The sequence below is a fragment of the Gymnodraco acuticeps genome, unplaced genomic scaffold (assembly GCF_902827175.1).
Source record: "Gymnodraco acuticeps unplaced genomic scaffold, fGymAcu1.1, whole genome shotgun sequence".
NCBI classification, from domain to species: Eukaryota; Metazoa; Chordata; class Actinopteri; order Perciformes; family Bathydraconidae; genus Gymnodraco; species Gymnodraco acuticeps.
The window spans coordinates 77,365-101,397 of record NW_022991678.1 but is presented as its reverse complement, the minus strand read 5'-3'; the positions used below and the strand labels follow the sequence as shown (position 1 = coordinate 101,397).

Here is a 24,033-nt window from a genome sequence, read left to right as displayed (position 1 = left end):
GCACCACGTGTTATTCACCATACCATGCAACATGAGTGTTTACGAGATTCAAGGGTTTTATTATCAGATGCACAGCAGCTACAGTGTAGTGATGGCAAAGCAAATCTTCAAGCTCCTCCAAAAAGCAACATATTATATATGGGACATAATCAATCAATCAATCAATGTTTATTTATAGCCCAATATCACAAATGTTACATTTGTCTCAGTGGACTTTACAGTTTGTACAAAATATCAGTATGACAATACGACACCCTCTGTCCTTAGACCCTCTGTCCTTAGACCCTCTGACCTTAGACCCTCTGTCCTTAGACCCTCACATCGTACAAGGAAACACTTCCGGAGAAAACCCACAGTTTAAAGGGAACATGGGAGAAACCTCAGGGAGAGCAACAGAGGAGGGATCCCTCTCCCAGGACGGACAGACGTGCAATAGATGCCGTGTGTAAATTGAAAAGATAATACATTTGCAACATAGGTAGTCCAAATGTTTGGAAATGCATGTGTGTATAATAGGAAGATGAATCCACGAGGATATCCATCCAGAACCTATGATCCAGGACCACAGCCACGACTCAAGATCCAGGGCTCGCGATCCAGGACAGAGGAGCGCAGGATCATCCATGACTCCGGATCCCGGCGTATATAGACACCAAAAAGAAAGACATTTGGGGAAGCTGGGTTAATCGGAACATGAGAGTACACAGGTATAGACAGAGAGAAGGAAGAAGTAAGATGTCCCCCGACAAACTAAGCCTATATCAGCAAAACTAGGGGCTGAATCTAATCAGCCCTAACTATAAGCTTTATCAAAAAGGAAGGTCTTAAGACATAAGACAAACTATAAGTCTGCTGTGTGTTTTGAGGGGGACGTCCACTTCAAATACCCGAGATCCTGCAGGTATGTATTGGAAGTGGACATCCTCTCTGAAGTCACTACCGTGCATTGGAAGTGGGCGGCACACTCTGAAATGTACAGGACCGTATCTCAACGATGCATCGACACAAGGAGCTGTTACTCAGACTGTGCTATGCAGGCCATCTGAAGATGTATTGATGTGAAAATGGAGACAATTGGACAATTTCAAATAGTAAGCTCTCTTGCAGGGCCTCCAAAGTACAGGGACACGTGGGGGTCACACCCACTACTACCCATTATGGGACGTATTTCTTCTTTATATACATTTTCCTTCATACTTTATTGCCGTGAAATAGGTCTTAAATTCTATTCAAAGTGGTCTTAAAAAGGTGTTAAAAAGTCTTACATTTGAGTTGGCGAAACCTGCAGGAACCCTGTACAATAAAAAGTCCTGCATTCAAAATGTTACAAGTAAAAGTACAAAAGTATTAGCATCAAAATATAGTTAAAGTACCACCTGCAGAGGGATCTAGATGCAGGTGTTCTCTTCCCCATAGAGACCGCCTCGCTGCACATTATCCCTTGCATAAAGATAGATTGTGGGTCCCTTATAACATGTTGTACACAGTGGAAATAAACATTCTGGTTACCTCAACATCAGGGATCTTATACATTAAACTCCTTCTGAATCAAACCGTCACGGTAGCCTTACCTTACTGATCCCTCTTAAATTAGAAAAACACACGTTACTTTACCAGCAGAGAGAAAATGGATTATTAAATGATTAATGTGACTAATAAAGAGCAGTTTGATTATTAAGTATTATTCTGTTGATCGATGTCATTACATTTGGTGAAAAACACATAATGACTTGTTTATGACTCGTTTTGTCAAAGTTTAGGACTTGACTTGACTTGAACTTGCCCATCCTGACTTGAGACTTGACTTGGACTTGCAAAACAATGACTTGAGACTTGACTCGGACTTGAGCGCAAAGACTTGAGACTTGACTCGGACTTGCAAAACAATGACTTGGTCCCACCTCTGCTGATTAGACAGCATGATTATTGCACAGGTGTGCCTTAGGCTGGCCACAATAAAAGGCCACTCTGAAACGTGCAGTTCTGCTTTATTGAGAGGTCTGGGGGGGGTCCGAAAACCAGTCAGTATCTGGTGTGACCACCATTTGCCTCACGCAGTGCAACACATCTCCTTCGCATAGAGTTGATCAGGTTGTTGATTGTGGCCTGTGGAAAGTTGGACCAGTGGGTTAGTTGAGCCAGTGGGTTAGTTGAACCAGTGGGTAGTTGAGCCAGTGGGTTAGTTGAGCCAGTGGGTTAGTTGAGCCAGTGGGTTAGTTGAACCAGTGGGTTAGTTGAGCCAGTGGGTTAGTTGAGCCAGTGGGTTAGTTGAGCCAGTGGGTTAGTTGAGCCAGTGGGTTAGTTGAGCCAGTGGGTTAGTTGAGCCAGTGGGTTAGTTGAACCAGTGGGTTAGTTGAACCAGTGGGTTAGTTGAGCCAGTGGGTTAGTTGAGCCAGTGGGTTAGTTGAGCCAGTGGGTTAGTTGAACCAGTGGGTAAGTTGAACCAGTGGGTTAGTTGAGCCAGTGGGTTAGTTGAACCAGTGGGTAAGTTGAACCAGTGGGTTAGTTGAGCCAGTGGGTTAGTTGAGCCAGTGGGTTAGTTGAACCAGTGGGTTAGTTGAACCAGTGGGTTAGTTGAACCAGTGGGTTAGTTGAGCCAGTGGGTTAGTTGAGCCAGTGGGTTAGTTGAGCCAGTGGGTTAGTTGAGCCAGTGGGTTAGTTGAACCAGTGGGTTAGTTGAACCAGTGGGTAAGTTGAACCAGTGGGTTAGTTGAACCAGTGGGTTAGTTGAACCAGTGGGTTAGTTGAACCAGTGGGTTAGTTGAGCCAGTGGGTTAGTTGAGCCAGTGGGTTAGTTGAGCCAGTGGGTTAGTTGAGCCAGTGGTTAGTTGAGCCAGTGGGTAGTTGAACCAGTGGGTTAGTTGAACCAGTGGGTTAGTTGAGCCAGTGGTTAGTTGAGCCAGTGGGTAAGTTGAACCAGTGGGTTAGTTGAACCAGTGGGTTAGTTGAACCAGTGGGTAAGTTGAACCAGTGGGTTAGTTGAGCCAGTGGGTTAGTTGAACCAGTGGGTAAGTTGAACCAGTGGGGTTAGTTGAACCAGTGGGTTAGTTGAGGCCAGTGGGTTAGTTGAACCAGTGGGTTAGTTGAGCCAGTGGGTTAGTTGAACCAGTGGGTTAGTTGAGCCAGTGGGTTAGTTGAGCCAGTGGGTCAGTTTGAGCCAGTGGGTTAGTTGAGCCAGTGGGTTAGTTGAACCAGTGGATTAGTTGAACCAGTGGGTTAGTTGAGCCAGTGGGTAAGTTGAACCAGTGGGTAAGTTGAACCAGTGGGTTAGTTGAACCAGTGGTTAGTTGAGGCCAGTGGGTAAGTTGAACCAGTGGGTTAGTTGAGCCAGTGGGTCAGTTGAGCCAGTGGGTTAGTTGAACCAGTGGGTTAGTTGAACCAGTGGGTTAGTTGAGCCAGTGGGTTAGTTGAACCAGTGGGTTAGTTGAGCCAGTGGGTAAGTTGAACCAGTGGGTTAGTTGAACCAGTGGGTTAGTTGAGCCAGTGGGTAAGTTGAACCAGTGGGTAAGTTGAACCAGTGGGTTAGTTGAACCAGTGGGTTAGTTGAACCACCCCCTGTAACCAGGCAACGCCCTATAGTTGTAATCAAGTGACCAGAAAGTATGCAAGCTCCACCCATTTCTCATTGCCTGTGAAAGAGAGATCCTCATTGTGTTCTAGTAACTACAAAGGTTTACAAAAAAACGTTTTTTGCTTGTCAAAGTAAATTTCTAGATGTCAGCTTATCGGCTGTCATGTAAAAAAAAAGTATCCAGGTTTAAACACATATATTGTATATGTTGATGTATTGGCAACGTATTACACCATGTGAATCATTAAGCTAAAGATGACTCTGAATTTTAACTTTTTTTTAGAAGTAATATTTTCACTGCCTTGATCAAATATGAATTCTTATCCTTGCCATTGATAGGAGACATCCTGAATTATAGGTGTGTGTTTTCATTTTTACTATGTGTCATTTCTCCTTGCTTAGAGGACAGCATAAGTAAAAAATGGCTCAACTTACCCCACTCTCCCTAATGTGACTCTGATCCGGTTACTTGTGTTGTGGCAGATATTTCAGTAAGCTTTCTTAACGCTAATGTTATAATAGTCAGATTGCTCTGAAGATGGAGGTGATATTCTATTCATGTTCACGTTCACACAGTCGCTGATTTGAACTACAACGGCAGTGTAAACTGTATTTCCTTTCTCCTGTAATATGACTTGATCGCGTTAAACTTTGCACACTGTTGTTATCAGCTTTTCCACCATGGTTGCTACCTGCGCAGTTGCGATCAACGTCTTGCTCGTGCGTTGCATGATGGTTAGTCATTTTGTCCGACTTGCTCTGGAGGCTCGCCTACATGAGACGTTGAAATCTCGCGGGACAAAGACGCCCGCAGCCTTGAGAGCGAGGCGCGGCGAGGCGGCGCAGTTCCTCTCCACGGGCTGCGGAAGCGAAATGCTTGATGGGAAACGACTCGCTGGTATCTCGAGCTGAGCGCTCATTGGTGGTTTTTACCCCGTGCTGCTGATGAAGCTCTCCCATTGGCTCGGCTAAAGTTTGTTGTTGTTTTGTGTCAGTTTTACGTCGCCACTTCCATTCCCATTTTTCATCATTGTTCCACAATGTTTTATCATCATGAAATTAATATCTATATATTTGATACTATACTTGCACTGCTTACCGTTTCATACTTTATATATCTAGTGTATTAATACACACTGTTCATACTGCTCACAGGCTGATATCTAGTGTATTCATACACACTGTTCATACTGCTCACAGGCTGATATCTAGTGTATTCATACCCCTCACTGTTTATTCATCATTCAATTCATTCTATATTTTATTCTGTAGATTGTGTACATTACTTTTCACTTCACTGCTTGTTGCACCTGGTTAGAAGCTAAACTGCATTTCGTTGTCTCAGTACCTGTAATATGTGCAATAACAATAAAGTTGAATCTAATCTGGAGCAGGAACAAATGTATTTACTTAGTACATATCTGACATTAACGATTAAACACATGTGTGCATTCTTTATAAATGCAAACCGAGTCAAGCCGACTCCGGAGGTGGCGGTATGCACCTTAGATACCTCATTCACACCAACGTTGTTTAGGGCCGGTTCGGAGCTGGAGCTTGAAAAGCACCGGGGTTTCCTCTTCACACCGCAGCCGCCTCTTAGCTCCGGAATCCGGTTCGTTTCAAGCACCAACAAATTGTCCGGCCCGAGCAAAAGCACCACATACGTCACGCTTACGTCGAGGCGGGGGCAGAGACAGATCAACTCCTGAACAACAAAAAGCTCGCGTTTTATCCAGTTTGTACAACGATGGAGAAACTTAAGAGTTTCAGAGTTTCTGCCATAGACTGTATATATAAAGGTTTCTGCTCCTGGTGAAGCAACGTGTCTGCGTGTTAAGGTGGAACCTGAGCATTCACGTTGATCACCTCTCATTATAACTCATTATAAATCTATAAAACTATAAATATTAAACTTTACTTCACGTGTTCATTTGAGAACAGCTGTTACATACCTGGGTGAAGGTTACAGTTCATTTAAATGAAAGATACAACGTTACTCCACACTCAGGGTTCAGTCCACCTTAAGAAATAAGACCGACCTCGGAAGCAGTTGTGTTTTTAAAAAACCTTTATTGACACGAGTACACTTTTTTATAAGAATATAACTCAACCACAGAAATGACTCCGGAAAAGCTGCAGATAGAGCCATAAGAAATGAATGCAACTGATTTCATCCGTGCGGTTTGGCTTTATGAAGCAGGCACGCAAACGGTTACGTCATGACGCAAACGATGACGCAACACGCAGCACCAGTGGACTCTGGGCGGTGTGAAAAGAGCCAGAGCTAAACCGAAGAACTGGTTCTGAACCTGAAAAGCTCTAGCACGGAGCTTGAACCGGAGTTGCGTTGGTGTGAATGAGGTAAAAGTTGTTTGCAATCCGCCAAAAAAGAAGAAGAAGAAGAAGAAGAAGAAGAAGAAGAAGAAGAAGAAGAAGAAGAAGAAGAAGAAGAAGAAGAAGAAGAAGAAGAAGAAGAAGAAGAAGAAGAAGAAGAAGAAGAAGAAGAAGAAGAAGAAGAAGAAGAAGAAGAAGAAGAAGAAGACTCGGACCTGTCCGACTTCAGGCGAGCTTTTTGAGACCTCCCCCGGCTGCGATCGACTATTCTCGTCTACTTTCGAGGCGAGCCGCAACCATAGACTGTATATATAATTGGACGTAGGGTCCGTGACGTCACCCATAGGATTCTGAAGAGTTGCCGTGAAGCCCTTAGTAGGCGGAGTCGGCCACTAACGGCTCGACTGTGACGTCAGAGTCTAATCCCGCATGCTCCAAATAAGGGCAAAGAGGCGGAGCCGAGGCGGGACTTGCTGCCTCCGAACTGGAAGTAAACAGAGCTAGCTCAGGCTAAGAAGCTAAGCTAACATGAAATACATGCATACCAAGTTACTGCAAACAGTGTAGTTCCCCTATATAAACGTTACATTCATAATCAAATGAGACAATCTGCAAGAGAATTAGCTATATTTTGTTATTCTTAATGCTTGTCATTCACACGTTGAGAAAAGACGGACTCCACCGCCCGGACCTAACGGAGCCGCAGTGGGCTAGCTCCGGGACGCCGGCTAGAGCTAGCCCCCTGCGGCTCCGTTAGCTCCGGCGGCCACCACTGGGATAATTGGGTCCCCTATTAACATTTGCTCCCGTTTAGCATTATGGGCGTCATAGCCATAGACTATAAAAGTCTTACCCAAGGCTGAATCATAAACTAAAATGTATATGTATGCATAAAGGGTTACGTCCTTAGCTGGCTAATAAGTAGTAAGCTAAGCTACCAAGCACACAAACACCTGCGAACGGGGTTAACATGTATAATATTATCATTTTAGACTTCTTGGAAGTTCTGTTAGTACATTCAAGCGCACAGTACAACATTTTAATTGTCTGGTATTTGTAACAATATTCCCTAAAAGGCACGATCACCACGAACACGGCTAAAGGGTCAAGTACAGTACTATGACTAACTAACGTTGTAGCCTCTATGGTTGTAGCCTAGCAGAGTGGACAAGTTGCTGTTAGCTGACAGTGAAGCATGTACATGTCCATCAAAGTGACCACGCCCTAATTTATGCACAGCTTTAAGGCTTAATATTAATTAAACAGATGAGTTGAGAAAAAATGCACCCCCCCAATCCATATTCATGAAGGGGGAATCTAACTATACAGAGAATATGGTTTTTTGAACCACGATGTAAACATGTTTATTTCTGCTGTAAAGTTGGGCATTTTAACATGGGGGTCTATGGAAATTGCTCCCTTCTGTAGCCTGCTCCTACTGGCCACTAGATGAACTGCAGTTTGAGACACTTCCGTATTAGCGTCCCGGCTCTTCCCTAGAGTTTGCCGCTTGGCCGCAATGCGTCTCAAACAAGCCTACTATGTTCTGTGACCGATCACGTGGTGAGAGTGCACACCCACTTTTAATCACAGTCAAAACCAGGGGCTCACATCAACTAAGTCCATTTCAATCAGAGACACGTTCCAATGTGATTTATTGTAAATAGTTAAATACGAAACAGAACATGGATCTTTTACCCAAGATCATCTATTAAATCAAAGCAACGCACAGATGCAACACTATGATGATTTAAATAATGCACTTATGTGATTGGTCGAAAGTGGCAGAGGAAATCTGAAAGGCTCCCGATAATTACAAGAGAAAATCAAAATTGTTAGAAAAAGTCAGAATTGTTCAAAATGACAGAATTCTTGGAAAAAAAGTCAGATTTCTAAGAAAAAGTCAGAATTCTACTGGCACCATATCTTTGTCATGGTGGGATGGTGCATTTGTTTTTCAAATGAAATGTTTTGTGTAGTGCTGAAGTATGGCGGTATTCAAAAGTGTGTGTGTGTGTGTGTGTGTGTGTGTGTGTGTGTGTGTGTGGTGTGTGTGTGTGTGTGTGTGTGTGTGTGTGTGTGTGTGTGTGTGTGTGTGTGTGTGTGTGTGTATATGTGTGTGTGTGCGTTGAAAGGATAACTTCCTGTCCTGCCTTTACTTTTCCCGTTATATATTTTTCTTTACCGGCTCATTAAACTCCAATAGAACCTTCCTGAGGGACAAAGAATATTCAAAAAGCCATGGATGTCACGGTCGCTCTGCGTGTCAGCTGGGTTTTGCACACTAGTTGTGATTTGCCTAGATCTGAGCTGTGATTGGTGCAGCAGTCTGTGAATCGAGTATTTTAAATATCATCTCCTGAAAACCCAGAGACTCAGCGCTGGCTTCCAATCCGTCATCATCCAAGGTGAGTGCTGGATTTGAATTGTATTCCTTGTTATTCCCTGTACTTTGAACTGAAGTCTTGCTTCCAGACTGCAGAGGGTTGAAGGGCAGCACTACAGTTCAGTTACCAGTAGAGTCAGGTGTTTAAGTGTTGGATAAAGAGCAGAGGTGGTAGAGTCGTACTCAAAGGTTGAAGCACTCTTTAACGAACTGTTTCATTGTAATTACATCTCCAAGGTAAATGATGAAATGCCTTTTGAAAAACTTTAGATAGTTTTAATCGTATCAATATGTCAAAATAACGTTTTACTGAGCTAAGAAAAAGCTGGCGTCGATGTCTTTTTTTATTCTAGAAAGTCAGAAGTAAAAAGGAATCATGTGAAGAAATAAAGTAGTATAGAAATAATCATTTTGCAATTTGAGATTTAGTTTAGTCAAAAATATCTTGTATACCAGTTTCATTACGATAATCCAATCATTTCAATAAAAGCAAAGCTGACATCAATAACATTTGCATGATTGACAATTGAATGCAATTCCCTTCAGAAAGTATTAGCCGAAACAAATAGTACTTGGTTTTCATACAGAAATAAAAAAATGTAAATCAATATTGAAATATGAAAATGAACGGTTTAACCTGCTGATACTTAGGTGCACACACGCACTGAGCTACTGCCGCCCAACCATAGCTCTGATAATGGTGGGATGTTCAAAGTTATTTTTGCAGACTACAAAGTATATATAAATATAAATGTGACTGCAGGTCTGTGGAAACCATGATGAGAAAAGCCTCCGTCCTGCTGCTGCTGTTTGCTGCCGTGTGCGGGTCTACTCTGAGACCTGGCTTTACATATTACAATGAACCGAAGACATGGAGCGAAGCACAGACCTTTTGCAGAGAACACCACAGTGATCTGGCCACCATCAGAGCCGGAGAAGAGTTGGAGGGTTCGTTTCATAATGACGTATGGATCGGTTTTGTTCAAAAACACTAAAGACTCCGAGTGGAAATGGTCGGAAACAGACGAGATCGCCAACTTCACCAACTGGGCATTCGGTAAGTCTGGCTAGCACGAAACTTTAGGCTGTTAGGCTTTTAAAGAGTCCTCTCCTGCTGATGTTCAGGTGTATATCAGTATGTAGTGTCTCTACTTTAAAGAGTCCTCTCCTGCTGATGTTCAGGTGTATATCAGCATGTAGTGTCTCTACTTTAAAGAGTCCTCTCCTGCTGATGTTCAGGTGTATATCAGTATGTAGTGTCTCTACTTTAAAGAGTCCTCTCCTGCTGATGTTCAGGTGTATATCAGTATGTAGTGTCTCTACTTTAAAGAGTCCTCTCTTGCTGATGTTCAGGTGTATATCAGTATGTAGTGTCTCTACTTTAAAGAGTCCTCTCTTGCTGATGTTCAGGTGTATATCAGTATGTAGTGTCTCTACTTTAAAGAGTCCTCTCCTGCTGATGTTCAGGTGTATATCAGTATGTAGTGTCTCTACTTTAAAGAGTCCTCTCCTGCTGATGTTCAGGTGTGTATCAGTATGTAGTGTCTCTACTTTAAAGAGTCCTCTCCTGCTGATGTTCAGGTGTATATCAGTATGTAGTGTCTCTACTTTAAAGAGTCCTCTCCTGCTGATGTTCAGGTGTATATCAGTATGTAGTGTCTCTACTTTAAAGAGTCCTCTCCTGCTGATGTTCAGGTGTATATCAGTATGTAGTGTCTCTACTTTAAAGAGTCCTCTCCTGCTGATGTTCAGGTGTATATCAGTATGTAGTGTCTCTACTTTAAAGAGTCCTCTCCTGCTGATGTTCAGGTGTATATCAGTATGTAGTGTCTCTACTTTAAAGAGTCCTCTCCTGCTGATGTTCAGGTGTATATCAGTATGTAGTGGTCTCTACTTTAAAGAGTCCTCTCCTGCTGATGTTCACCAACCTTCTCCTCACTTTCTATCAATAGTGTCTCTGAGTTAAAGCAAAAACTGAAAAAATAAAGAAATGTTTCTGGTTTGTGAATCATGTCAAACACTTTTTCTACTTCTTGCAGGTCAACCAAAACTCAATGATGATAAATGTGTTGTGATGTTCAAGCATAATCACAAATGGAATGACAAGCGATGTGACAGCAAGTTCAGTTTCTTGTGTTCCGATGAGAGTCTGGTGAAGGAGAGGAAGACGTGGGATCAGGCTTTGAGGCACTGCAGGCTTCTGGAGGCTGAAAACCCAAATGAGCCAGTGGACCTCACCTGGAACTACCGCTACGACCTGGCCTCCGTGCGCACTGAGGACGACCGCGCCTACGCACGCCCGAGGGCTGGAGAGGCTTCCACTGACCAGGTGACGGAGCTTTCTACACAGAGTTTGTGTTTTAGAGCAACTCCTCCTGTGTGTTGACATTTTGCACACCGACATTTCTTCTAAGGCTGTCTTCGTTAACACTCGATCTTCATCTGGAAACATTAAGGAGTAGAAAAAGAAACACTAATGAATCCAGTTATCCAGCCTCCTATAAAACTAGCATGGTATCACAGTGTGAGTACTACCATACGAGTATATGTGTAGTACACATTATACGGAGGGCGATCACAGTGTGAATACTACCATACGAGTATATGTGTAGTACACATTATACAGAGGGTGATCACAGTATGAATACTACCATACGAGTATATGTGTAGTACACATTATACAGAGGGCGATCACAGTGTGAATACTACCATACGAGTATATGTGTAGTACACATTATACGGAGGGCGATCACAGTGTGAATACTACCATAAACGAGTATATGTGTAGTACACATTATACGGAGGGTGATCACAGTGTGAATACTACCATACGAGTATATGTGTAGTACACATTATACGGAGGGCGATCACAGTGTGAATACTACCATACGAGTATATGTGTAGCACACATTATACGGAGGGCGATCACAGTATGAATACTACCATACGAGTATATGTGTAGCACACATTATACGGAGGGCGATCACAGTGTGGAATACTACCATACGAGTATATGTGTAGTACAACATTATACGGAGGGTGATCACAGTGTGAATACTACCATATACGAGTATATGTGTAGTACACATTATAGAGAGGGTGATCACAGTGTGAGTACTACCATACGAGTATAGTGTAGTACACATTATACGGAGGGTGATCACAGTGTGAATACTACCATACGGGTATATGTGTAGTACACATTATACGGAGGGCGATCACAGCAGCGTTTGTCGATGCTTTCGCTCAGTGTCGGTTAATTGTCAGAGTTCATTCCAGTAATTCAGGAATCATGATCTAATAAACCTCCTTTATTAAAAAACACAATGACTACATTTTAAATCCACACCACACATGCATGGTCCTTGTTCAAATAAAGACGTGGTGTACATAAATATCTCACCTCTCTGCTTAAATGTGGTCAGGTGTGGACGGGCCCTGCGCTTCCTGGCGGGTCAGTGGTTCTGGACGGGCGATGGAGAAGCCGTGCAGGATGTGGACGAGGAGATGCAATGTGGCCGGACTCAGAGGTTCTGTGGCGTCCTGGTGAAGAACAGCACCAAGCGCTACGAGACGGAGGACTGCAGCAAGAAGCTGAACTTCCTCTGTTACAGGAAACCTTGAAACAATCAATCTGTAGAAAAGCTCTTCTCCCTCTTCTCAGGTTCAGGTTGTATTTATGTGATTACTGTAGGCTAGCTCAACTAGGCGTGGACTGTCCTTTCTATTGTTTCATCAACTTTAATAATACTTTTATATTGATATATTCTTTCTCTGATATGAAGGAATGATCCTGTACACAGGTCCACATATGTTCTTACATATTAAGGAAGTGATGTCCTTTTACTTGTATTATTAGTGTGTAACCTGAGTTTCCTGCATTATTACATTGCAGCTGTTCTTCACAGGAGGAGTTCCCCAGAGTCTGGATAGTTCATCAATGCATGTGTGCTATTTAGAAGAAAAGCATTCAGCATGAAAACACTGGAGTTTCATTTGGATGTGGAACAATCCTTTTCATAGGTTCAGTTTCAGATATATATATATATATGTATGTTCCCCTGCTGTGGGACCTATAAAGGAATTCTGTTTCTGATATATTTATACAAATAAAAGTTCTACATTGAGTTTTGTCATTATTGGATAAACTTCTAATAATTGATAAACCTGCTAGCTAGCTGAACTCCTCCTGAGTTTGATTGATTACATTTAAATGGATCCTCCATGAGCATCGTTCACTTTTCCTCAGTGTTTATCAGGGAGTTGATCTGAACCATGGGGTCACTTGACATCATGGCCACCAGGGGGCGCTATGAGGCTTCAGAAAACCTTCTCTCAGTGGGATGAGACTCTTTCCTGACTCGTTCAGCTTCATGGAGATCAAGCTGCAGACATGATCCACCAGCACCACGTGTTATTCACCATACCATGCAACATGAGTGTTTACGAGATTCAAGGGTTTTATTATCAGATGCACAGCAGCTACAGTGTAGTGATGGCAAAGCAAATCTTCAAGCTCCTCCAAAAAGCAACATATTATATATGGGACATAATCAATCAATCAATCAATGTTTATTTATAGCCCAATATCACAAATGTTACATTTGGTCTCAGTGGACTTTACAGTTTGTACAAAATATCAGTATGACAATACGACACCCTCTGTCCTTAGACCCTCTGTCCTTAGACCCTCTGTCCTTAGACCCTCTGTCCTTAGACCCTCACATCGTACAAGGAAACACTTCCGGAGAAACCCACAGTTTAAAGGGAACATGGGAGAAAACCTCAGGGAGAGCAACAGAGGAGGGATCCCTCTCCCAGGACGGACAGACGTGCAATAGATGCCGTGTGTAAATTGAAAAGATAATACATTTGCAACATAGGTAGTCCAAATGTTTGGAATGCATGTGTGTATAATAGGAAGATGAATCCACGAGGATATCCATCCAGGACCTATGATCCAGGACCACAGCCACGACTCAAGATCCAGGGCTCGCGATCCAGGACAGAGGAGCGCAGGATCATCCATGACTCCGGATCCGGCGTATATAGACACCAAAAAGAAAGACATTTGGGGAAGCTGGGTAATCGGAACATGAGAGTACACAGGTATAGACAGAGAGAAGGAAGGAAGTAATAAGTCCCCCGACAAAACTAAGCCTATATCAGCAAAACTAGGGGCTGGATCTAATCAGCCCTAACTATAAGCTTTATCAAAAAGGAAGGTCTTAAGACATAAGACAAACTATAAGTCTGCTGTGTGTTTTGAGGGGGACGTCCACTTCAAATACCCGAGATCCTGCAGGTAATGTATTGGAAGTGGACATCCTCTCTGAAGTCACTACCGTGCATTGGAAGTGGGCGGCACACTCTGAAATGTACAGGACCCGTATCTCAACGATTGCATCGACACAAGGAGCTGTTACTCAGACTGTGCTATGCAGGCCATCTGAAGATGTATTGATGTGAAAATGGAGACAATTGGACAATTTCAAATAGTAAGCTCTCTTGCAGGGCCTCCAAAGTACAGGGACACGTGGGGGTCACACCCACTACTTACCCATTATGGGACGTATTTTCTTCCTTATATACATTTTCCTTCATACTTTATTGCCGTGAAATAGGTCTTAAATTCTATTCAAAGTGGTCTTAAAAAGGGTGTTAAAAAAGTCTTACATTTGAGTTGGCGAAACCTGCAGGAACCCTGTACAATAAAAAGTCCTGCATTCAAATGTTACAAGTAAAAGTACAAAAGTATTAGCATCAAAATATAGTTAAAGTACCACCTGCAGAGGGATCTAGATGCAGGTGTTCTCTTCCCCATAGGAGGACCGCCTCGCTGCACATTATCCCTTGCATAAAGATAGATTGTGGGTCCCTTATAACATGTTGTACACAGTGGAAATAACATTCTGGTTACCTCAACATCAGGGATCTTATACATTAAACTCCTTCTGAATCAAACCGTCACGGTAGCTTACCTTACTGATCCCTCTTAAATTAGAAAAACACACGTTACTTTACCAGCAGAGAGAAAATGGATTATTAAATTATTAATGTGACTAATAAAGAGCAGTTTGATTATTAAGTATTATTCTGTTGATCGATGTCATTACATTTGGTGAAAAACACATAATGACTTGTTTATGACTCGTTTTGGTCAAGTTAGGACTTGACTTGACTTGAACTTGCCCATCCTGACTTGAGACTTGACTTGGACTTGCAAAACAATGACTTGAGACTTGGACTCGGACTTGAGCGGCAAAGACTTGAGATTTGACTCGGACTTGAAAAACAATGACTTGGTCCCACCTCTGCTGATTAGACAGCATGATTATTGCACAGGTGTGCCTTAGGCTGGCCACAATAAAAGGCCACTCTGAAACGTGCAGTTCTGCTTTATTGAGAGGTCTGGGGGGGGGTCCGAAAACCAGTCAGTATCTGGTGATGACCACCATTTGCCTCACGCAGTGCAACACATCTCCTTCGCATAGAGTTGATCAGGTTGTTGATTGTGGCCTGTGGGAAAGTTGGACCAGTGGGTTAGTTTGAGCCAGTGGTTAGTTGAGCCAGTGGGTTTAGTTGAGCCAGTGGGTTAGTTGAACCAGTGGTTAGTTGAGCCAGTGGGTTAGTTGTTGAACCAGTGGGTTAGTTGAGCCAGTGGGTTAGTTGAGCCAGTGGGTTAGTTGAGCCAGTGGGTTAGTTGAGGCCAGTGGGTTAGTTGAGCCAGTTGGGTTAGTTGAACAAGTGGGTTAGTTGAGCCAGTGGGTTAGTTGAGCCAGTGGGTTAGTTGAGCCAGTGGGTTAGTTGAACCAGTGGGTTAGTTGAACCAGTGGGTTAGTTGAGCCAGTGGTTAGTTGAGCCAGTGGGTAAGTTGAACCAGTGGGTTAGTTGAACCAGTGGGTTAGTTGAGCCAGTGGTTTAGTTGAACCAGTGGGTTAGTTGAGCCATTGGGTTAGTTGAACCAGTGGGTTAGTTGAGCCAGTGGGTTAGTTTGAACCAGTTTTATTGGGTTTACCGTGGTTTGAGCATTGAGTGCCAGTGGTTAGTTGAAAGTGGTAGTTGAACCAGTGGGTTAGTTGAACCAGTGGGTTAGTTGGAGTTGAGCCAGTGGGTTAGTTGAGCCAGTGGGTAAGTTGAACCAGTGGGTTAGTTGAACCAGTGGGTAAGTTGAACCAGTGGGTTAGTTGAGCCAGTGGGTTAGTTGAACCAGTGGGTAAGTTGAACCAGTGGGTAGTTGAACCAGTGGGTTAGTTGAGCCAGTGGGTTAGTTGCCAGTGGGTTAGTTGAGCCAGTGGGGTTATGAGCCAGTGGGTAAGTTGAACCATGGTTAGTTGAACCAGTGGGTTAGTTGAACCAGTGGGTAGTTGACCAGTGGGTTAGTTGAGCCAGTGGGTTAGTTGAACCAGTGGGTAAGTTGAACCAGTGGGTTAGTTGGACCAGTGGGTTAGTTGAGCCAGTGGGTTAGTTGAACCAGTGGGTTAGTTGAGCCAGTGGGTTAGTTGAACCAGTGGGTTAGTTGAGCCAGTGGGTAGTTGAGCCAGTGGGTCAGTTGAGCCAGTGGGTTAGTTGATGCCCAGTGGGTTAGTTGAACCAGTGGGTTAGTTGAACCAGTGGGTTAGTTGAACCAGTGGGTTAGTTGAGCCAGTGGGTAAGTTGAACCAGTGGGTTGGTTGAACCAGTGGGTTAGTTGAGCCAGTGGGTAAGTTGAACCAGTGGGTAGTTGAACCAGTGGGTTAGTTGAACCAGTGGGTTAGTTGAACCAGTGGGTTAGTTGAACCAGTGGTTAGTTGAACCAGTGGGTTAGTTGAACCAGTGGGTTAGTTGAGCCAGTGGGTAAGTTGAACCAGTGGGTTAGTTGAGCCAGTGGGTAAGTTGAACCAGTGGGTAAGTTGAACCAGTGGGTTAGTTGAACCAGTGGGTTAGTTGAACCAGTGGGTTAGTTGAACTACCCCCTGTAACCAGGCAACGCCCTATAGTTGTAATCAAGTGACCAGAAAGTATGCAAGCTCCACCCATTTCTCATTGCCTGTGAAAGAGAGATCCTCATTGTGTTCTAGTAACTACAAAGGTTTACAAAAAAAACGTTTTTTGCTTGTCAAAGTAAATTTCTAGATGTCAGCTTATCGGCTGTCATGTCAAAAAAAAAGTATCCAGGTTTAAACACATATATTGTATATGTTGATGTATTGGCAACGTATTACACCATGTGAATCATTAAGCTAAAGATGAACTCTGAATTTTAACTTTTTTTTAGAAGTAATATTTTCTACTGCCTTGATCAAATATGAATTATTATCCTTGCCATTGATAGGAGACATCCTGAATTATAGGTGTGTGTTTTCATTTTTACTATGTGTCATTTCTCCTTGCTTAGAGGACAGCATAAGTAAAAAATGGCTCAACTTACCCCACTCCTCCCTAATGTGACTCTGATCCGGTTACTTGTGTGTTGGCAGATATTTCAGTAAGCTTTCTTAACGCTAATGTTATAATAGTCAGATTGCTCTGAAGATGGAGGTGATATTCTATTTCATGTTCACGTTCACACAGTCGGTGATTTGAACTACAACGGCAGTGTAAACTGTATTTCCTTTCTCCTGTAATATGACTTGATCGCGTTAAACTTTGCACACTGTTTTTATCAGCTTTTCCACCATGGTTGCTACCTGCGCAGTTGCGATCATCAACGTCTTGCTCGTGCGTTGCATGATGGTTAGTCATTTTTGTCCGACTTGCTCTGGAGGCTCGCCTACATGAGACGTTGAAATCTCGCGGGACAAAGACGCCCGCAGCCTTGAGAGCGAGGCGCGGCGAGGCGGCGCAGTTCCTCTCCACGGGCTGCGGAAGCGAAATGCTTGATGGGAAACGACTCGCTGGTATCTCGAGCTGAGCACTCATTGGTGGTTTTTACCCCGTGCTGCTGATGAAGCTCTCCCATTGGCTCGGCTAAAGTTTTGTTGTTGTTTTGTGTCAGTTTTACGGTCGCCACTGATCCATTCCCATTTTCATCATTGTTCCACAATGTTTATCATCATGAAATTAATATCTATATATTTGATACTATACTTGCACTGCTACCGTTTCATACTTTATATATCTAGTGTATTAATACACACTGTTCATACTGCTCACAGGCTGATTCTAGTGTATTCATACACACTGTTCATACTGCTCACAGGCTGATATCTAGTGTATTCATACCCCTCACTGTTTATTCATCATTCAATTCATTCTATATGTTATTCTGTAGATTGTGTACATTACTTTCACTTCACTGCTTGTTGCACCTGGTTAGAAGCTAAACTGCATTTCGTGTCTCAGTACCTGTAATCTGTGCAATAACAATAAAGTTGAATCTAATCTGGAGCAGGAACAAATGTATTTACTTAGTACATATCTGACATTAACGATTAAACACATGTGTGCATTCTTTATAAATGCAAACCGAGTCAAGCCGACTCCGGAGGTGGCGGTATGCACCTTAGATACCTCATTCACACCAACGTTGTTTAGGGCCGGTTCGGAGCTGGAGCTTGAAAAGCACCGGGGTTTCCTCTTCACACCGCAGCCGCCTCTTAGCTCCGGAATCCGGTTCGTTTCAAGCACCAACAAATTGTCCGGCCCGAGCAAAAGCACCACATACGTCACGCTTACGTCGAGGCGGGGGCAGAGACAGATCAACTCCTGAACAACAAAAAGCTCGCGTTTTATCCAGTTTGTACAACGATGGAGAAACTTAAGAGTTTCAGAGTTTCTGCCATAGACTGTATATATAAAGGTTTCTGCTCCTGGTGAAGCAACGTGTCTGCGTGTTAAGGTGGAACCTGAGCATTCACGTTGATCACCTCTCATTATAACTCATTATAAATCTATAAAACTATAAATATTAAACTTTACTTCACGTGTTCATTTGAGAACAGCTGTTACATACCTGGGTGAAGGTTACAGTTCATTTAAATGAAAGATACAACGTTACTCCACACTCAGGTTCAGTCCACCTTAAGAAATAAGACCGACCTCGGAAGCAGTTGTGTTTTTAAAAAACCTTTATTGACACGAGTACACTTTTTTATAAGAATATAACTAACCACAGAAATGACTCCGGAAAAGCTGCAGATAGAGCCATAAGAAATGAATGCAACTGATTTCATCCGTGCGGTTTGGCTTTATGAAGCAGGCACGCAAACGGTTACGTCATGACGCAAACGATGACGCAACACGCAGCCCTGGACTCTGGGCGGTGTGAAAAGAGCCAGAGCTAAACCGAAGAACTGGTTCTGAACCTGAAAAGCTCTAGCACGGAGCTTGAACCGGAGTTGCGTTGGTGTGAATGAGGTAAAAGTTGTTTGCAATCCGCCAAAAAAGAAGAAGAAGAAGAAGAAGAAGAAGAAGAAAAGAAGAAGAAGAAGAGAGAGAAGAAGAAGAAGAAGAAGAAGAAGAAGGAGAAGAAAAGAGAAAGAAGAAGAAGAAGAACTCGACCTGTCCGACTTCAGGCGAGCTTTTTGAGACCTCCCCCGGCTGCGATCGACTATTCTCGTCTACTTTCGAGGCGAGCCGCACCATAGACTGTATATATAATTGGACGTAGGGTCCGTGACGTCACCCATAGGATTCTGAAGAGTTGCCGTGAAGCCCTTAGTAGGCGGAGTCGGCCACTAACGGCTCGACTGTGACGTCAGAGTCTAATCCCGCCTGCTCCAAATAAGGGCAAAGAGGCGGAGCCGAGGCGGGACTTGCTGCCTCCGAACTGGAAGTAAACAGAGCTAGCTCAGGCTAAGAAGCTAAGCTAACATGAAATACATGCATACCAAGTTACTGCAAACAGTGTAGTTCCCCTATATAAACGTTACATTCATAATCAAATGAGACAATCTGCAAGAGAATTAGCTATATTTTGTTATTCTTAATGCTTGTCATTCACACGTTGAGAAAAGACGGACTCCACCGCCCGGACCTAACGGAGCCGCAGTGGGCTAGCTCCGGGACGCCGGCTAGAGCTAGCCCCCTGCGGCTCCGTTAGCTCCGGCGGCCACCACTGGGATAATTGGGTCCCCTATTAACATTTGCTCCGGTTTAGCATTATGGGCGTCATAGCCATAGACTATAAAAGTCTTACCCAAGGCTGAATCATAAACTAAAATGTATATGTATGCATAAAGGGTTACGTCCTTAGCTGGCTAATAAGTAGTAAGCTAAGCTACCAAGCACACAAACACCTGCGAACGGGGTTAACATGTAATAATATTATCATTTTAGACTTCTTGGAAGTTCTGTTAGTACATTCAAGCGCACAGTACAACATTTTAATTGTCTGGTATTTGTAACAATATTCCCTAAAAGGCAACGATCACCACGAACACGGCTAAAGGGTCAAGTACAAGTACTATGAACTAACTAACGTTGTAGCCTCTATGGTTGTAGCCTAGCAGAGTGGACAAGTTTGCTGTTAGCTGACAGTGAAGCATGTACATGTCCATCAAAGTGACCACGCCCTAATTTATGCAACAGCTTTAAGGCTTAATATTAATTAAACAGATGAGTTTGAGAAAAATGCACCCCCCCAATCCATATTCATGAAGGGGGAATCTAACTATACAGAGAATATGGTTTTTGAACCACGATGTAAACATGTTTATTTCTGCTGTAAAGTTGGGCATTTTAACATGGGGGTCTATGGAAATTGCTCCCTTCTGTAGCCTGCTCCTACTGGCCACTAGATGAACTGCAGTTTGAGACACTTCCGTATTAGCGTCCCCGGCTCTTCCCTAGAGTTTGCCGCTTGGGCCGACAATGCGTCTCAAACAAGCCTACTATGTTCTGTGACCGATACACGTGGTGAGAGTGCACACCCACTTTTAATCACAGTCAAAACCAGGGGCTCACATCAACTAAGTCCATTTCAATCAGAGACACGTTCCAATGTGATTTATTGTAAATAGTTAAATACGAAACAGAACATGGATCTTTTACCCAAGATCATCTATTAAATCAAAGCAACGCACAGATGCAACACTATGATGATTTTAAATAATGCACTTATGTGATTGGTCGAAAGTGGCAGAGGAAATCTGAAAGGCTCCCCCATAATTACCAAGAGAAAATCAAAATTGTTAGAAAAAGTCAGAATTGTTTCAAAATGACAGAATTCTTGGAAAAAAGTCAGATTTCTAAGAAAAAGTCAGATTCTATCTACTGGCACCATATCTTTGTCATGGTGGGATGGTGCATTTGTTTTTCAAATGAAATGTTTTGTGTAGTGCTGAAGTATGGCGGTATTCAAAAGTGTGTGTGTGTGTGTGTGTGTGTGTGTGGTGTGTGTGTGTGTGTGTGTGTGTGTGTGTGTGTGTGTGTGTGTGTGTGTGTGTGTGTGTGTGTGTGTGTGTGTGTGTGTATATGTGTGTGTGTGCGTTGAAAGGATAACTTCCTGTCCTGGCCTTTACTTTTCCCGTTAAATATTTTACTTTACCGGCTCATTAAACTCCAATAGAAAACCTTCCTGAGGGACAAAGAATATTCAAAAGCCATGGATGTCACGGTCGCTCTGCGTGTCAGCTGGGTTTTGCACACTAGTTGTGATTTGCCTAGATCTGAGCTGTGATTGGTGCAGCCAGTCTGTGAATCGAGTATTTTAAATATCATCTCCTGAAAACCCAGAGACTCAGCGCTGGCTTCCAATCCGTCATCATCCAAGGTGAGTGCTGGATTTGAATTGTATTCCTTGTTATTCCCTGTACTTTGAACTGAAGTCTTGCTTCCAGACTGCAGAGGGTTGAAGGGCAGCACTACAGTTCAGTTACCAGTAGAGTCAGGTGTTTAAGTGTTGGATAAAGAGCAGAGGTGGTAGAGTCGTACTCAAAGGTTGAAGCACTCTTTAACGAACTGTTTCATTGTAATTACATCTCCAAGGTAAATGATGAAATGCCTTTTGAAAAACTTTAGATAGTTTTAATCGTATCAATATGTCAAAATAACGTTTTACTGAGCTAAGAAAAAGCTGGCGTCGATGTCTTTTTTTATTCTAGAAAGTCAGAAGTAAAAAGGAATCATGTGAAGAAATAAAGTAGTATAGAAATAATCATTTTGCAATTTGAGATTTAGTTTAGTCAAAAATATCTTGTATACCAGTTTCATTACGATAATCCAATCATTTCAATAAAAGCAAAGCTGACATCAATAACATTTGCATGATTGACAATTGAATGCAATTCCCTTCAGAAAGTATTAGCCGAAACAAATAGTACTTGGTTTTTCATACAGAAATAAAAAATGTAAATCAATATTGAAATATGAAAATGAACGGTTTAACCTGCTGATACTTAGGTGCACACACGCACTGAGCTACTGCCGCCCAACCATAGCTCTGATAATGGTGGGATGTTCAAAGTTATTTTTGCAGACTACAAAGTATATATAAATATAAATGTGACTGCAGGTCTGTGGAAACCATGATGAGAAAAGCCTCCGTCCTGCTGCTGCTGTTTGCTGCCGTGTGCGGGTCTACTCTGAGACCTGGCTTTACATATTACAATGAACCGAAGACATGGAGCGAAGCACAGACCTTTTGCAGAGAACACCACAGTGATCTGGCCACCATCAGAGCCGGAGAAGAGTTGGAGGGTTCGTTTCATAATGACGTATGGATCGGTTTGTTCAAAACACTAAGACTCCGAGTGGAAATGGTCGGAAACAGACGAGATCGCCAACTTCACCAACTGGGCATTCGGTAAGTCTGGCTAGCACGAAACTTTAGGCTGTTAGGCTTTTAAAGAGTCCTCTCCTGCTGATGTTCAGGTGTATATCAGTATGTAGTGTCTCTACTTTAAAGAGTCCTCTCCTGCTGATGTTCAGGTGTATATCAGCATGTAGTGTCTCTACTTTAAAGAGTCCTCTCCTGCTGATGTTCAGGTGTATATCAGTATGTAGTGTCTCTACTTTAAAGAGTCCTCTCCTGCTGATGTTCAGGTGTTATATCAGTATGTAGTGTCTCTACTTTAAAGAGTCCTCTCTTGCTGATGTTCAGGTGTATATCAGTATGTAGTGTCTCTACTTTAAAGAGTCCTCTCTTGCTGATGTTCAGGTGTATATCAGTATGTAGTGTCTCTACTTTAAAGAGTCCTCTCCTGCTGATGTTCAGGTGTATATCAGTATGTAGTGTCTCTACTTTAAAGAGTCCTCTCCTGCTGATGTTCAGGTGTGTATCAGTATGTAGTGTCTCTACTTTAAAGAGTCCTCTCCTGCTGATGTTCAGGTGTATATCAGTATGTAGTGTCTCTACTTTAAAGAGTCCTCTCCTGCTGATGTTCAGGTGTATATCAGTATGTAGTGTCTCTACTTTAAAGAGTCCTCTCCTGCTGATGTTCAGGTGTATATCAGTATGTAGTGTCTCTACTTTAAAGAGTCCTCTCCTGCTGATGTTCAGGTGTATATCAGTATGTAGTGGTCTCTACTTTAAAGAGTCCTCTCCTGCTGATGTTCAGGTGTATATCAGTATGTAGTGTCTCTACTTTAAAGAGTCCTCTCCTGCTGATGTTCAGTTCAGGTGTATATCAGTATGTAAGTGTCTCTACTTTAAAGAGTCCTCTCCTGCTGATGTTCACCAACCTTCTCCTCACTTTCTATCAATAGTGTCTCTGAGTTAAAGCAAAAACTGAAAAATAAAGAAATGTTTCTGGTTTGTGAATCATGTCAAACACTTTTCTACTTCTTGCAGGTCAACCAAAACTCAATGATGATAAATGTGTTGTGATGTTCAAGCATAATCACAAATGGAATGACAAGCGATGTGACAGCAAGTTCAGTTTCTTGTGTTCCGATGAGAGTCTTGGTGAAGGAGAGGAAGACGTGGGATCAGGCTTTGAGGCACTGCAGGCTTCTGGAGGCTGAAACCCAAATGAGCCAGTGGACCTCACCTGGAACTACCGCTACGACCTGGCCTCCGTGCGCACTGAGGACGACCGCGCCTACGCACGCCCGAGGGCTGGAGAGGCTTCCACTGACCAGGTGACGGAGCTTTCCTACACAGAGTTTGTGTTTTAGAGCAACTCCTCCTGTGTGTTGACATTTTGCACACCGACATTTCTTCTAAGGCTGTCTTCGTTAACACTCGATCTTCATCTGGAAACATTAAGGAGTAGAAAAAGAAACACTAATGAATCCAGTTATCCAGCCTCCTATAAAACTAGCATGGTATCACAGTGTGAGTACTACCATACGAGTATATGTGTAGTACACATTATACGGAGGGCGATCACAGTGTGAATACTACCATACGAGTATATGTGTAGTACACATTATACAGAGGGTGATCACAGTATGAATACTACCATACGAGTATATGTGTAGTACACATTATACAGAGGGCGATCACAGTGTGAATACTACCATACGAGTATATGTGTAGTACACATTATACGGAGGGCGATCACAGTGTGAATACTACCATACGAGTATATGTGTAGTACACATTATACGGAGGGCGATCACAGTGTGAATACTACCATACGAGTATATGTGTAGTACACATTATACGGAGGGCGATCACAGTGTGAATACTACCATACGAGTATATGTGTAGTACACATTATACGGAGGGCGATCACAGTATGAATACTACCATACGAGTATATGTGTAGTACACATTATACGGAGGGCGATCACAGTGTGAATACTACCATACGAGTATATGTGTAGTACACATTATACGGAGGGTGATCACAGTGTGAATACTACCATACGA

At 42.9% G+C, this 24,033-nt stretch overlaps 1 protein-coding gene and 1 long non-coding RNA gene across 2 annotated transcripts; both read left to right on the top strand.

The window, feature by feature from the left end:
• The first annotated feature begins 9,254 nt into the window (after positions 1 to 9,254).
• On the top strand, positions 9,255 to 10,790 carry LOC117534519 (C-type mannose receptor 2-like). Its single transcript, XM_034198729.1, has 2 exons — positions 9,255 to 9,351; positions 10,334 to 10,790. The coding sequence occupies exons 1-2, from the start codon at positions 9,255 to 9,257 to the stop codon at positions 10,678 to 10,680; spliced, it is 444 nt and encodes a 147-aa protein (XP_034054620.1). The 3' UTR covers positions 10,681 to 10,790.
• Positions 10,791 to 20,837: 10,047 nt separating this feature from the next.
• Positions 20,838 to 23,115, top strand: LOC117534516. Its single transcript, XR_004567243.1, has 3 exons — positions 20,838 to 20,988; positions 21,730 to 22,020; positions 23,008 to 23,115. It is a non-coding gene; the product is annotated as an uncharacterized LOC117534516 (long non-coding RNA).
• The last annotated feature ends 918 nt before the right edge of the window (positions 23,116 to 24,033 follow it).

Bases quoted from the DNA above. Each gene is read 5' to 3' on its own strand.
- LOC117534519 (XM_034198729.1), top strand. From the start codon at position 9,255: ATGACGTATGGATCGGTTTTGTTCAAAAACACTAAAGACTCCGAGTGG. The intron at 9,352-10,333 runs GTAAGTCTGGCT...TACTTCTTGCAG, and splicing joins CTTCACCAACTGGGCATTCG to GTCAACCAAAACTCAATGAT.